A 14,360-nucleotide genomic window follows, 5' to 3' on the forward strand; every position below is an offset into this window, starting at 1 on the left:
AACCCCTCTTCTCGTCCTGTACTTATTAACTCCATTGCCCTATAAAACCTTCACGGCAAATGGCAGAATTTAAATTCAATTCATACATAATTTCAATCAATTAATAAAATGCTGCAACTTGAAACCTGGTTTCGGGAGCTGAAGAAAAGTAGTATTAGACTCAAAATATCAACACCATTTCTCTCTCCATAGATGCAGCCAGACCTGCTGAGTTTCTCCAGGGTTCTCTGTGCTTATTTCAGTAACATTAAATCTGAAGCCATCATTAGTTATTCTAAACTAATTGTTGGGTCACTAATGTCCTTTTAGGCAAGGAAATCTGCTGGTCTGGCCTACATGTGAGTCTGGCCTCAAAGCAGTGTGGTTGACTTTGAAAAGCCTCATAAGCCAAGTGGGTGTTGAAGTTAGGGTATGGGCAAAATTTACTGGCCTTGCCACAGCCCTTGAGTTGGGGGGGATAAAGGAAAGTAATGTGTTCTGTCTGTAAAGGTATGTAATGGGAGCCAGTCCAACTCCCTGTTGAACATTAGAGTGGCAGTACACCACTTCAAGCCTTTACCACCATTCAATATGATCACGGCTGATCAGCCAAGCCTGTTCCTGCTTTCACTCAATCCCATCTGATCACTTTAGCCCTAAGAACTATATGCAAGCCCTTCTTGAAAGTACACCACAGACCAGCCAGCGAGTGTTCAGTTAGAGAACTGCTGTCAATGCACAGCACTCTGCTTTCGTTCTGAGCAACGGACCCGGGTTCTTAGGCTAGCCAATAATTAATCGGATCGTGAATTTGGGGGATACGCCTTCACGCGCACAACATGAAACTTGCTAACTCAGAGTAGATGAGGCAACGTTAGGTTTTGGATAAAGCCAGATAAAGACATGAGGGAGAAAAGAATGGAGGATAGGTTACCAGGCTGAGATAAAATTGAGTTAGAAGAATGGGATGGCAGGACTGACATGTAAAGAGAGCCTTCATCGATTAGGGCTATATTCACTGGAATGTAGAAGAATGAGGGGAGATCTCACGGAAGCCTGTAAAATTCTAACTGGACAAGACAGGGTAAGTGCAAGAAGAATGTTCTTGATTAATCAGGGAGCCTGGAACCAGGGATGAAAGTCTCGGGGTACCATGTGTCATTTAGGACTGAGATGAGACGAAGTTTCTTCACCCAGAGAGTGTGCAACCTCTGCAGGCCCCTCCCACAGAAAGTGGTTGAGGCCAAAATATTGAGTGCTTTCAAGAAGGACTTGCATATAGTTCTTAGGGCTAAAGTGATCAGATGGGATTGAGTGAAAGCAGGAACAGGCTTGGCTGATTGGCCGTGATCATATTAAATGGTGGTAAAGGCTTGAAGTGGTGAATGACCTACTGCTGTTCCTATTTTCTCTTTCTATGACAAGAGGCTCTGGACTATAAACACGAATAATCACCATTTGGGCCCAGTGGCCCATTCTGTGCTTTGGAATGGATACAAAACAGATTTAATTGAATGATTCCTTCGATGTGTGGTTGTAGTTGCAGTGATTGACTGGAAGTTCTGGGATTGTTCTTCAAGTAGCGAAAGTTGGAGGAAAGTTAATAGAAATATCTGAAGGCAGGAAAACTTGAGGTAGAATAAATGAAGGCACGTGGTTTACAGTGGCTGAAAGCCCTACAATCAAAGGGCACAGATTGAAGGTGATTGGCAAAAGAACCAGAGGCAACATGAGGAAAAGCATTTTTATTTTGCATATTGAGTGGTGATGGTTTGGAATACACTGGATTTAGGCTGGTCAGTACATATTGAATAGTTGACTTCGAAAGAGAATTAGATAAACACTTGTAGAGGAAATTATTGCACAGAATCTTGTGAAAGAACAATGGAGAGTGGAGGGGAGTAGGACTAACTGGATTACTCTTCAGCAGGGCTGGCACCAACCCCTGGGCTGAATGGCTGCTTCCTGTGTTGTACTATTTTATGAAATTCTCTCAAACTCACTTAAAGCAATGGGAAGGTTGCTGCTGGTTTCCAGAGTTACCATTGGGATATTTCCACCATGTCAAGGTTTGAGCTGGCATATTAACTTCTCTGCTAATCAATGCATTGCAGATGGATTGGTTTCGATTCCATTTCCCATTACAAGTTACATTTTACTCCAGCGCTTTTGAACTTTCATTGGTGTGTCAACATTAAAAATAATGGTCATTTCCTGCAATGTGTTATTAAAATATAAGGTGACATTTGTGTCTTCCAGAATACTAACCATCTACATCTCTCACACAGGATCTGCGGGATGTATGGCTTAATTATCCACTTCATCCTTTACAAGTAAGACTTAGTTCTGGTAATTCTATAGTCTGAATCTAAGAAAATGGGGGCACCTGTCGGCCACTTGCCTACTCAAACCTATTCCACTGTTCAAGATATTTACTTAATCAACATGCTCAGAAATTATGACACGCACTTCTGGAGCAAGTGGGACTTGAAACCAGGCCCCATGCTAGGAGGCAGGGGCACTACCACTTTACAATAAGCGCTCTTATTCCGCTATTCAATAAGATCATCACTGATCACCTACACAGGTTGCTTATTAGACTGAATGTTTGACCTTAAGCTATCCAACTAATTGATACCTGATGCATATTCTGCTGTGTAGTTTGTGTGTTGGATTTGTAAATTGTTGTTCTGTAAATTGGACTGAATTTCCATAGATCACATAATTAGTTGAATCCTAAATAAGAATTGACCGCAATCAGTGTACTGGTGAGTGTACAGTTTATTTGGATGGATTTACAGTGTAACTGTGAGTGTGTAGTGTATGCTGGAGGGGTTTACAATGCACTGGTGAGTGGACAGTGTGTACACATTGAGGTCAGTATGCAGTAAGCAATACAGAGTATGTCCTGAACCTACTTGGTTCAGTTTTAGAAGAAAAGTACTGGCATGCTTAGTGACATTTGAATTCAGAGTTGTTATAGTGCATAATAAGGCCACTCGGTCCATTGTGTCTGCACTGACCCTCTGGATAAGAGCAATGAGTTAATGCCATTCTCCTGCCCTCTACCAATATCCCTGCATGTTGTTTCTATTTAAATAATCCCCAATGCCCCCTCGAATGCCTTCTACCCAATTCCAGGCAGTGCATTCCAGAGCTGAACCACTCGCCGTGTGAAACGTTTCCTTTACACGGCATCCTTTTGCAAATCACTTGAAATCTGTGCCCTCTTTTTCTTGATCATTTTACAGGTGGTGACAGGTTTTCCCTAACTCCTCTGTCCTGACCCCTCAGGATTTTGGAAACTTCAAAACGCTGTCCTTTTTGTTGACATTTTCCACTCAATTTTTCTGGCTTTATTCTCAATCCCTCTTTTAACTTCAGTGATTTCCATCCCCTCTTTTCTCTTGCTTCTTCACTCTCTCCCACTCTTTTGTACTCTGGTTTTGACCTGTGCAGAATCTTATTTTTATCTGCAAAGCTGTATTATCTGCTGGATGAACCGGATTCTGACCAGAAGCCGAACACAAACAAAAGCATCTCCTTGACCTCAATGCTCCAGACTGGAACACTGAGCAGGAGTCATTGATATGTGGCATTCCTGCAGCACAACAAAATATTTCAAAAAAAGCCTGCAGATATTGTACATCTGAAGTAAAAATAGAAAACACTGGAAACTGGTTAGAGAATGAAATTTAGGTATAGTTCCTGGGGCTAAAGGGGTTAATGGTATGTGGCGAAAGCAGGACCGAGGTGCTGAGTTGGATTGGTTGTGGTCATATTTAAGGGGTGGAGCAGGCTCAAAGAACCGAATGGCCTATTCCTGCTCCTATTTCCTGTGTTTCTGTGAAAGGTTTGGCAACTCGGCCTGCCTCTGTCCTGATGAAAATGGTCATCAAGCTGAAGCAGTAACAGCCTTTCTCTGTCCCTCTCTGTCCGTTCATCTCTCTCTCTCTCTCTCTCTCTCTCTCTCTCTCTCTCTCTCTCTCTCTTTTTCTTTCTCTCTCTCTCTCTTTTTCTCTCCACAGATCCTGCCTGACCTGTTGAGCATTTCCACCAGTTTTTTTTTCTTGAGGAAAACTCACTGTCAATCATTTCTCTGTGCAGACCTTGTCAGTCACTGCTGGATAGCTCCTTGCCCCAATAAGAGGGAACATCGCTATGATCTTCAAAAGACAGCTTCCTGCAGGTGACAGCAAGAAGAGGCCTCTTGAACTAATGGGACTTTTTGTTTGTTTTTTAGACAACAAAAGCCTCCTGATGTTAGTCAATCTGAGGGAAAGGAAAGCAGTCACTATTTTAAGTGCATCCTGTCGTCAGTGTTTGTGCAAATAGGATTGAGTGGAATCTATAATTGCGTTGCGCAGGTGGAGGGACTGGGAAAGAGAATTGAATAGATTCAAATCTTGAATATATTTTCTGTTTCTTATGAGCGTACAAGGGTTGTTTGTTTTTTCATAGCTTCCTCTTGCAGAAAACACCGTGAATTCTCAACAGACTGTTCCTCATTTGCTTCAGCTGCAGAAAGCCCTAGTTTCTCACTGTTACTTCTGTCAAGGCCGCAAACAGTATCAAGCTATTTACAAGGAAAGTAACAACCTCAAAAGATCCTCAGATCCTGCCTGGATCCCTACTTTAAAAATAACGGTGGTGTTCAGGCACACAACGGGAAACAGCGGAGATCCCTGATCGTGCTGTGTCGCTGCTGCTTCGCAATTTTCTAAGCAGTCTTAACAGTTAATGGTTGAAGCTCTGTCTGAGCTGAGCAGAGACAATGGGTGGCTTTGAGGAGCAAAGGGGTTTGTTGCAATCAGAGCTGCTGCTACTTCTCCAACATTAGGCTTGAGATTTAATTCTGGTCTGGATGCCAAGCAAGATGACGTGAGGCCTTAAGGTGTAGGAGCAGAAGTAGGCTATTCGGCCTATTTGAGTCCATTCTGCCATTCACTCCACTTCCTGCCTTTCTGTAACACAGATACTGGCCTTGTATATACTGTCAATACATTAATATCTTGCTTGACACCCTGGCCTCAAGATGGATGATAATGGGCCTAAAATAAAAACAGCAAGTGGTCAAGGAACTGTGGAGAGAGAAACAGAGTTGACATTTTGTGTCTGATTGCTTCCTCAGAAGAAGTTGTTCCGAGGAAGAGCCCTATCTGCCTGATCTTTGGAATTCTGAGGAAGAGTCCTATTAGACTCAAACCGTTAACGCTGCCGCATCTGCTGAGTTTCTCCAGGAAATGTTGTTTCTATTTTTGATCCCAGTTATGGTAAGCGGACCCTCATTAAAGTGACGAGAACAGGAGTGAAGGTTGCTGAAAAACACAAGTTTCTCTCTCAGTTGTACCTCCCCACCCGCTTCACCCATCTCCACTCCCTCCACCCCTTTAAAAGCTAATCATCATTTCCAGACACGCTCTCCTCCAGCTCCCTGTAAATTGGCCTCTCACTGTTCCCACCAGTACAGGCAGATGAGCTGATTCAAAGGCTAAGGGGTGATTTAGCTGTTTAAGAGATTTTAGGATTGCGAAAAGAATTGATGGGGGTAAGCTGCTTGGGGAATTCAGGACATGGACCTTTAATCTCAGGCCATACAGGAGAGAAATTAAGGGCAATCTTTTGTGTTGGGATTGCTGGATGTACAGAAGTCTGTCCCACAAAAAAAGGGTCTGGAGGTGCCACTGCTTATGTTTCAATGTTAATCTGGGTTATTCGATTTCTGTGGGCGTGTATTGAGCAAAGGCACGTGGATGGAGTTAGGATGTGGGTCAGCCACTACTATTGATCACTGAAAGGTGGAGAGGCTTGAGGGGCTGAATGGTTTACTGTTCCATTGTGCACATTGTGTGTCATTTCCAATTCAATATGCGATTTGCTTTGAGCTAGTGAAAGCCAGCTAAATTCTGATTTTAAAAACCTAAGAAATAGAAGCAGCAGGAGACTATTCTGCACCTTTAGCTGCTCTGATATTGATACTGTCATGGATGATTTGGTTATGACTTCGACTCCACTTTTCTGTGTAAACCCCCACCATTTCACTGGACGGCCTTGTTGATCAGGAATGTGTCCTTCTCAGCCTTAGATACTTAAATAAAACTGGCTTCCTCTCGTCTCTGGGGAAGAGAATTCAACAGACTAACAACCCACAGAGCAAAATAAAATTCTAATCTCCGTCTTAAATGGCACGCTAGATCAGTTGTTAATTTTAAATCTAAGGTTTTTGTTAGGCGAAGATATTATCAGCTAAAGGCAGGTATATGGATAGGCTGCGAATCGGCCAAGATCTCGTTGATTGATGGAACAGGTTTGAGGTGCTGAATGGCCTACTCCTGTTCCTATGACCTATAATTTTTGGAATGTATCCCTTGTTCTGCTCCAGAGGGAATGACCTCTCGGCAAGCCCCTGTCAATCTTCTAAACACTAACGCGTAGAGACCCAACTTTGTTTATCTTTCCTTTATAAGGCAACATTTTCATCCCAGAAATAATTGAGTGAACCTTCATCTGATGCAATTAGATACTTTCTAATGTAAGGATGCCAAAACTGCCCACTGAACTGCCCAGTGCAGATGCTGAGAGGATAATTGCAGTCTTGAACAAATCTAGAAACAGGGGCACAGTTCCAGAGTAAGACATCTTCCATTTCGGAGTCAGAGAACCTTTTTCTTTCAGTGGGTTGTTAATTTTTGGAATTCTCTTACTCAGAACAAGTGGAAGCTGAATCTTTCAATATGTTCATGGCCAAGTTAGGCAGACTTTTGGTCAAGAAGGGAGTTGAGGGTTACTGGGCCAGTAGATTGGAAGCATAACCAGATGAGCTGTGATCTTATTGAATAGTGGAGTCTTCTCTTGACTGGCTTGTCCCTGCCCCTATTTCACAAATTTACATTAATCGCACCTCTCAAATCTTCTAAACTCCCATTCTACTCAGATGGAATGTTAGTGGGTGTGCTAGCTCACTAACTGAGTAGCAGTGTGGCCTAGTCTTTAGGATGTTTCCTGCCTCTTGCCAGCTGGAATGGGAGGATGTTATGCCTTTCTGCTCCATGTCTGATGCTGTGTACACCATGGCCACGATGGGCTCAATGATCTTCATACCAACTCCAGTCTGTTTTTTAAAAAAATAAATCTCCTATCCAAACGATCTACGTTTTTACCCTTTTCATATTTCATTCCAATCACATCACTGCCCCTTTGGATTCTCTGTTCAGATCATGAATTTTCATTGCAGCATCTGAGAGGAGTTTCTGAGCTGACCAGTGTCCTGTACAAAATTAACATGCAGAATTTGAAAGACAGGATCAGCGAAGCGTCCCAGGTTAATGACTATGACCACAGATGTTAACTCAACTCCCAGGCACAGATACACATTCCTGTGTTTGGTAGCCCCTATAACTCACTTACCCAGCCCCTTATCATCAAAATAATAAAGAAAAGAATTGATTGCAATTAGACTGAAGATGCAATGAAAGGCTTCAAACTTAATTGGCATTCTGTTTTCAACTGTTTAGTTTTTGAAAGTGACCATAATAGCAAGCTAAATTTAACTTTTGCTTGGAAGGTTCAGCTTTAAAAGTAGGAAATTTTATTTTCTTGGTCTTGTTCTTTTCTGTTTGTCCTATTGATGAAAATCACAGTCTGAACAGTGGCTGTATTTCCATATGTGCTGCAGATGATAGATAATTTGCAAAGATCCTTATGCTAGTCTGTAATACTGAATGAGCTTTGCATATATATTGCATTTTGAATTTGTATTTCAAGTATCTTTTGCAGCTCATTGCAAACACAGAACATTAGCCATATAGTTTTGACTGATTGCCAAGGCAGATGGTAGCTGTCTGATTGAATCCCACTATTTGAGGAAATGTTTACAGCTTTCCAATGTACTGTTTGTTTCTCCCTGCTCAGCTTGCATAACACTCTGTCGTTAGTCCCTGTATTTATTTTTCCAAGAGCAGGCCACAGTTGAAAATTCACAGTGCTGTCTCTTTCACGTCCCTATCAGAAAAGAATGAAATGAATTTCACCTTGATCTGGTTCAGTGCTCTTCAGGGCAGTGTTCAAGAATTGAGACTCAGTTTATTGTCAAATTAGCATGTTGCTTTCACTGGAGAGAGTGACCAGGTTTTGTGAAGCCTTTGATTTATGTTGTCCATTTAGAGAGAATTGAGGCCCCTGTTGAACTGTTAGAAGCTCCTAAATAGCAAGTGAAAGTGCACAACGTACCCTCAGTTTAATGTATAACAGAATAAAACAAAGAACTTGGATGCTGGAAATCTGAAACAAAAACTGAAACTGCCAGAGAAACTCACCAGGTCTGGCAGCATCTGTAGAGAGAGAGAAACAGAGTTAACATTTGAGATCTAGTGACCTTTCTTCAGAACTCGGCCTGAAACGTTCTGTTTCTGTCACTCCACAGATGCTACAGACCTGCTGAGTTTCTCCAGAATTTCTACTTTTCCCTCAATTTGAGGTCTTGTTTTCATTGCAAGGCTGTTGCTGCTGCTTCTTGAAGACCCATCAAACAATCTGCTCATAAAAGTTACTGCTTTGTGGATAACTGCCAACTCCTTTTTATGGATCACAGTGGTTGATGAAAGTTGGCATGGATGCAGAAAGTACTTATTTTGCTTTGCTGAGTTGTAAAACACTGTTCCAGTATGTCAGTTCTAACAAAAGGATGCTTTGTGTATGTTTAAGCGTGTTACAGCCCTGGTAGCCAGTTGGTGAACGATGAAGCTGAAGCCAGTCTTTGCTCAGATTGAATTTATTCACTGTGTGACACATTTTAAGTACGTACTTCCTAACTCAACTGCCCCAATGTCGAGAACTGTCTCTTTTGTAGGTGCAAGTGCTCACCACTTGCGTATGGTTAACCATAGCTGATGTATAATTTGCATGGAATATACATTCATATTAGATTTTCTGATGGCATTAACCTCAGGAAAGACTGATGCGTGTGGAAATTTTGAACCAATTTGAACTAATGTCTCTCGTTATTAATGGAGCAGTAGGTGCCCTGAAAATGGATGGTACTCTAGCTACTGTCATCTTGGCTGGGGTCCTCGGCAAGGTGGTGTGGTGTTGTTTCAGGAAGGATGCCACGTTTGATACATCATGATAGGGTAGAAATGAGTGACGCCTATGATGCATGAGATCTGACTACTTGTACCCCTGTGTGAGACACTGTCGCCTCTACATCACAAGGTTTTAGATTAAAGTCCCACTCCACCCAAGAATAAGTCTGATATTACAGTGCAGTACTGAGCGAGTGCCGTATTGTCAGAGGTTCCCTTTTTATTCTGGATAAGATGTTCACCAGTTGTAAATATTTGTTGAATCAAATCTGTTCTGAGTGATTATGATAAAATATTAAAAGCTAAATGTTACCTCTTTTATCAGCTACAGGAATCAAATACAGACAGGCCTCTCATTGCCACTTCTCCTGTTCTAAAGAAACTGACTGATTTTGAAGAAACAATTGGAGTGAATTTTATTCACATACGTCTCCTGGCTCGAGCCTTCACTTTGCGAACTGTTGGATATAATCATCTAACTCTGTGAGTCAAGTGAACTTGGTCACTCTCCACAAAATGCCTGTGTATTTTAAATTATGTGTCTTAATTCAGTTAAGTTCCTTTATTTTCCACCCCTGTGTTTTTGCCTTGAGAGGAAGTGTTTTCCATTTATATCGGTGGCCTTTCATCAGAATGTGAAAAGGTTTGTTTTGTAGCAGAAATGGGGATTGGGAAAAGGGATGAGGGTAGTAGAAGACAAAAAGGAAGAGCGGAAGGTAGGAGTGAATAAATGAGGAAAGGGACGATGATGCAAATCAAAAGGGAAAAGATAATACGACCAGTAAAGAAACAAGAGATGGGAACCAGTGGAGTGGAAATTACAAAATCAGAATCTTTTCCAACAACTTTGATCCAAGAAAAAGCAGCCAGTGTGGTTGTGACCTGAAATTGTTGACCTCTGTGTTGAGTCCTAGAAGATTAAAGCCCCAGATTGAAAGACCAAGTTACTATTCCCTGAACTCCAAGTGAGCTTCATTAGACCACTGTAGGAGACTGGAATCATACCGAAAGTGAGCGGAACGTTAGCAGTCCACTGGAGCTCAGAATAATGCTTTCAGACTGAGTAAAGCTGTTGCGCATTGTGGTTGCCCAGCCTACACTTAGTTTCTCTAATGTGGAGCAGACTAAGTTTCTGCCACTCGCAATGTATTGCAAAGCTGAGAGTTTTTTTTATTCATTCATGAGACATGGCATTTATTGCCTGCCCCAGTTGCCCCTTGAGAAGGTGGTGGTGAGCTGCCTTCTTGAACCGCTGCAGTCCACATGCGGTAGGTTGACCCACAATGCTATTAGGGAGGGAGTTCCAGGATTTCCACCCAGTGACTGTGAAGGAATGGTGATGTATTTCCAAGTCAGATGGTGAATAGTTTGGAGGGGAACTTGCAGGTGGTGGTGCTCCCATGTATCTGCTGCCCTTGTCCTTCTAGATCGAAGTGGTCGTGGGTTTGGAAGGTGCTGCCTGAGGATCTTCAGTGAATTTCTGCAGTGCATCTTGTAGATAGTACACACTGCTGTTACTGAGTGTCGGTGGTTAAGGGAGTGGATGTGGTGCCAAACAAGCGGGCTACTTTGTCCTAGATGGTGTCAAGCTTCTTGAGTGTTGTTGGGGCTGCACTCATCCAGGCAAGTGGGGAGTATTCCATCACACTCCTGACTTGTACCTTCTAGATGGTGAACAGGCTGTGAGGAATCAGGAGGTGAGTTAGTCTCTGAAGTATTCCTAGCCTCTGACCTGCTCTTGTAGCCACTGTGTTTATGTGGTGAGTGCTGTTGCGTTTCTGTCAATGGTAACCCCCAGGATGTTGATAGTGGGGGATTCAGTGATGGTAACACCATTGAATGTCAAAGGGCAGTGGTTAAATTGTTTCCTATTGAAGATGGTCATTGCCAGGCCTTTGTGTGGTGTCAATGTTACTTGTCAGCCCAAGTTTGGATATTGTCCATATGTTGTTGCAATTGAACAGGGACTCCTTCAGTATCTGAGGAGTCGCGAATGGTAGTGATCATTGTACAGTGATCAGCGAGCGTCCCCACTTCTGACCTTGTGATTGAGCACTGATCATTGAGTTATTAATAAATCACTGCTCCATCTGAACGGAGTGATAAGAGTCCCTGGGTTAATGGTCAGAGGAACCAACTTTGAAAATCTTGAATAAAAACAGAAAGTACTCAAGAAACTCAGCAGGTCTGGCAACATCTGTGGGGAGAAAAACAGTTAACCTTTCAAGTCCAGTGAGCCTTTCTGTTTTGAAAAGGGGTCACTGGACTCAAAACATCAACTCTGTCTCGCTCTTCACAGTTGCTGCCAGACCTGTTGAGTTTCTCCAGTAATTTTCTGATTTTGTTTCAGACTTCCAGCATTCATAATTCTTCGTTTTGATTTGAAAATCTTTTTGTTTCCTTTTATGGATTGGATGATGAGGGCCATCTTTTTGAGGAGAAAAGAAAACATGAGGGCAGATTGCTTGTCATTCTCTATTTCAGTAACTTTATTCATTACATACAGTGGAAGCCCATTTAAAAAAATGATTCAGTATTCACCTACAATGCAAGAGTCTTGGGTCCCATAAGGGTAAATCTTTATTTAAATATTCATTTTTCGAATTGAAAATTTGGGTTTTCTTATTAACACAGTTTCACCTTTTGGACATAGAAACATAGAAAATAGAATCAGGAGCAGGCCATTCAGCCCTTCAAGCCTTGTTCACCATTTAATATGACTCAGTACCCTGTTTCTGCTTTTCCTCTGTACTCTTTGATCCCTTTAGCCTTAAGAGGTATATCTAACTCCTCCTTGAAACAGCCAATGTTTTGGCCTCAACCGCTTTCTTTGGCAGACGATTCCAAAGGTTCACCACTCTCTTTGGGTGAAGAAATTTCTCCTCCTCTCAGTTCTAAATGGCCCACCTCTATCCTTAGATTGTGAACTCTGGTTCTAGACTCTGCTATCACTGGAACATCCAAATCCAATGTCGACATTATAAAGGACTTCAACTGAGCGTTCAGCCTTTATAAGACACTGGTTAGGCCTCAGCTGGAAAACAGAGTCCGATTCTGGTTTGCACATCTTCAGAAGGACGTCAAGGGCTTGGAGATGATGCAGGGTATATTTACTTGAATGGTATCCAGGGATGTGGGAATTTAATGACTTGGAGAAGCTGGGGTTGTTATCAAAAGGTTAGAGTGGGATTTTGTGGAGTTGATCAGAATCATGAACGGTTTGGATGAAGTAAATAAAACATTTCCTTGGCAGTAGGGTCAGTAACCAGAGGGTGAATGTTGAAGGTGATTGGCAAAAGAAACCGTCGATGCAGAGGAATGCTTTTATTTACACTGATGTTTTGCACTTGTCTGCGAATTTCTAAGCCAGAGTGTTTATCACTGGTTCTGACTCGAGTGCAGCTATGTTTGAATAATGCCTGAATTTTATCAATGTTTGTCATTCTTATTTGTGTACACACTCTCCAACCTTATAACTAAGTGATCTTATCAGCAAGCAAGAAGACCATGCAATATGGGGAAATCACCCCCTTCAGCTGATTCTCAAAACATATGACATTATCTGACCAACTCATAGGATCAGGATAAAAATGAAATACTGCACATTGCCAGAAATCTGAAACAAAAACAGAAAGCTTTGGAGAAACTCAGCAGATCTGGCAACATTTGTGGAGAGGGAAACTGATTTAGCATTTCAAATCTAGTATTACCAATCTTCAGGACTGAAGTGTTCTGAAGAACAGTCATCCTGGACTCAAAGCATAAACTCTCTTGCTCTCTCCACAAATGTTGAGTTTCTTTAGCAGTTCCTATTTTGTCTTGCAGGATAAAGATGCTGATTTATTGCGTCAGCATTCTTCACAACTTAATTTACAACTGAGAAGCAAGAAAGCCTTGGAGGCTCAACACTTTTTTTCATTACTGGGGAAGTGAAGTTGCCATTGTCTCAAAGGACTGTAGAGCTGCTCTCTCATTAGAGATAGCTGATTGGTGGTGGTTTAGCCAGAGGGCCATCACAGCTCGGGCAAGGGGAAAGATTGAGGAGAGTCCTTTGTGGTAACCTCATCCAGTGCGGTAATTGAGCCCGTGCTTTTGGTGCAACTCTGCATCTCAAACCAGCCATCCAGCCACCCAGCCATCCAGCTAACTGTAGTGCATGAATCAAATGCAGCCTTGGAAAACTAGGGTATACTTACTAAACAGATAACAGTGTGGAGCTGGAGGAGCACAGCAGGCCAGACAGCATCAGAGGAGCAGGAAAGCTGACCTTTCGGGTCGGGACCCTTCTTCAGAAAAAAAACTACTTGGCGTTTTCTTAAAAAAAAAAATCCAAGGGCTAAAGATTTTAATCTATCTTGACCTTTTTTGCAACAGTTTAGTGAACAGACACCAAGCAAAATGTTTTCCCTTGACGTATTGCCCGTTACCCCTCTGTATGTTGAGCCCTGTTTTAGACATTTGCAACTGCAATCCTATCAATAAACCCTCAGTCCAGAAGCATTAAGTAATAACTGAATGCAAGAGTGATTGTATGCATATTTACTTGGTTAAAAAAATCAATTTAGTTTATGGGTTGGGTTATCAGAAAGTATATTTTCTGTATCTCAGTAATTCTATTGAAGTAAGTAATAAATCATTCCAAGCTCCTGCGTGTAACACAGATGATGAATCATGTTTATTTATTTTGCTGTCAGTGACAGTTAATAGTATGAAAATGAAATCCGAAAGTTCACAGATTTCTGTATATGGTTAGATAGTGTACAAAGCATATAGCTGAAATTTTCAGTGGAAATTAGAATTTGACAGATTGACGCTTCAGAAATAAACTGAAAAGCCCAACTTTTTGCCTGAAAGATCTGAGCTAGAGCTTCAGTTCACGTTGGATATTGGTAACTTCCTTCAGCTCGAGGTCAAACTGACAAGTTAGTGCTTCCTCATTGGAGAAAGATGTCTTTCCTTCTCACAGAGCACTTCTGACAGCAGACAAGGTGAACGACAGTTTTTTCTTGGTGGGGGAGGCAGTTGTGTGCATTGGAATAGAAACATAGAAAATAGGCCCAGGAATAGACCATTCAGCCCTTCCAGCCTGCACCACCTTTCAATATGACCATGGCTGATCATGTAATTTCAGTATTCCACTCACACACTTTCTCTCCATACCCCTTTATCCCATCAGTCGCAGGGGCTATATCCAGCTCCCTCTTAAATATATCCAACAAAATGTTCTATAGTCGCCGTCAATTGGAAGTGATTGGGGTTAAGATGAAGTTAAAGTAACCATAGCCTTAATGGATCATTCGG

At 41.9% G+C, this 14,360-nt stretch overlaps 1 protein-coding gene across 1 annotated transcript in view; it reads left to right on the forward strand.

The window, feature by feature from the left end:
- drosha (drosha ribonuclease III) overlaps positions 1 to 14,360 on the forward strand; it is a 149,193-nt gene that overhangs the window by 87,041 nt on the left and 47,792 nt on the right. Inside the window, exons 24-25 of the mRNA XM_048607409.1 lie at positions 2,268 to 2,312; positions 9,385 to 9,542. Of these exons, the coding sequence (XP_048463366.1) occupies positions 2,268 to 2,312; positions 9,385 to 9,542 (203 nt within the window). The remainder of the gene's footprint in view (positions 1 to 2,267; positions 2,313 to 9,384; positions 9,543 to 14,360) is intronic.

The sequence above is a fragment of the Rhincodon typus genome, chromosome 2 (assembly GCF_021869965.1).
Source record: "Rhincodon typus isolate 14 chromosome 2, sRhiTyp1.1, whole genome shotgun sequence".
Classification (NCBI taxonomy): domain Eukaryota; kingdom Metazoa; phylum Chordata; class Chondrichthyes; order Orectolobiformes; family Rhincodontidae; genus Rhincodon; species Rhincodon typus.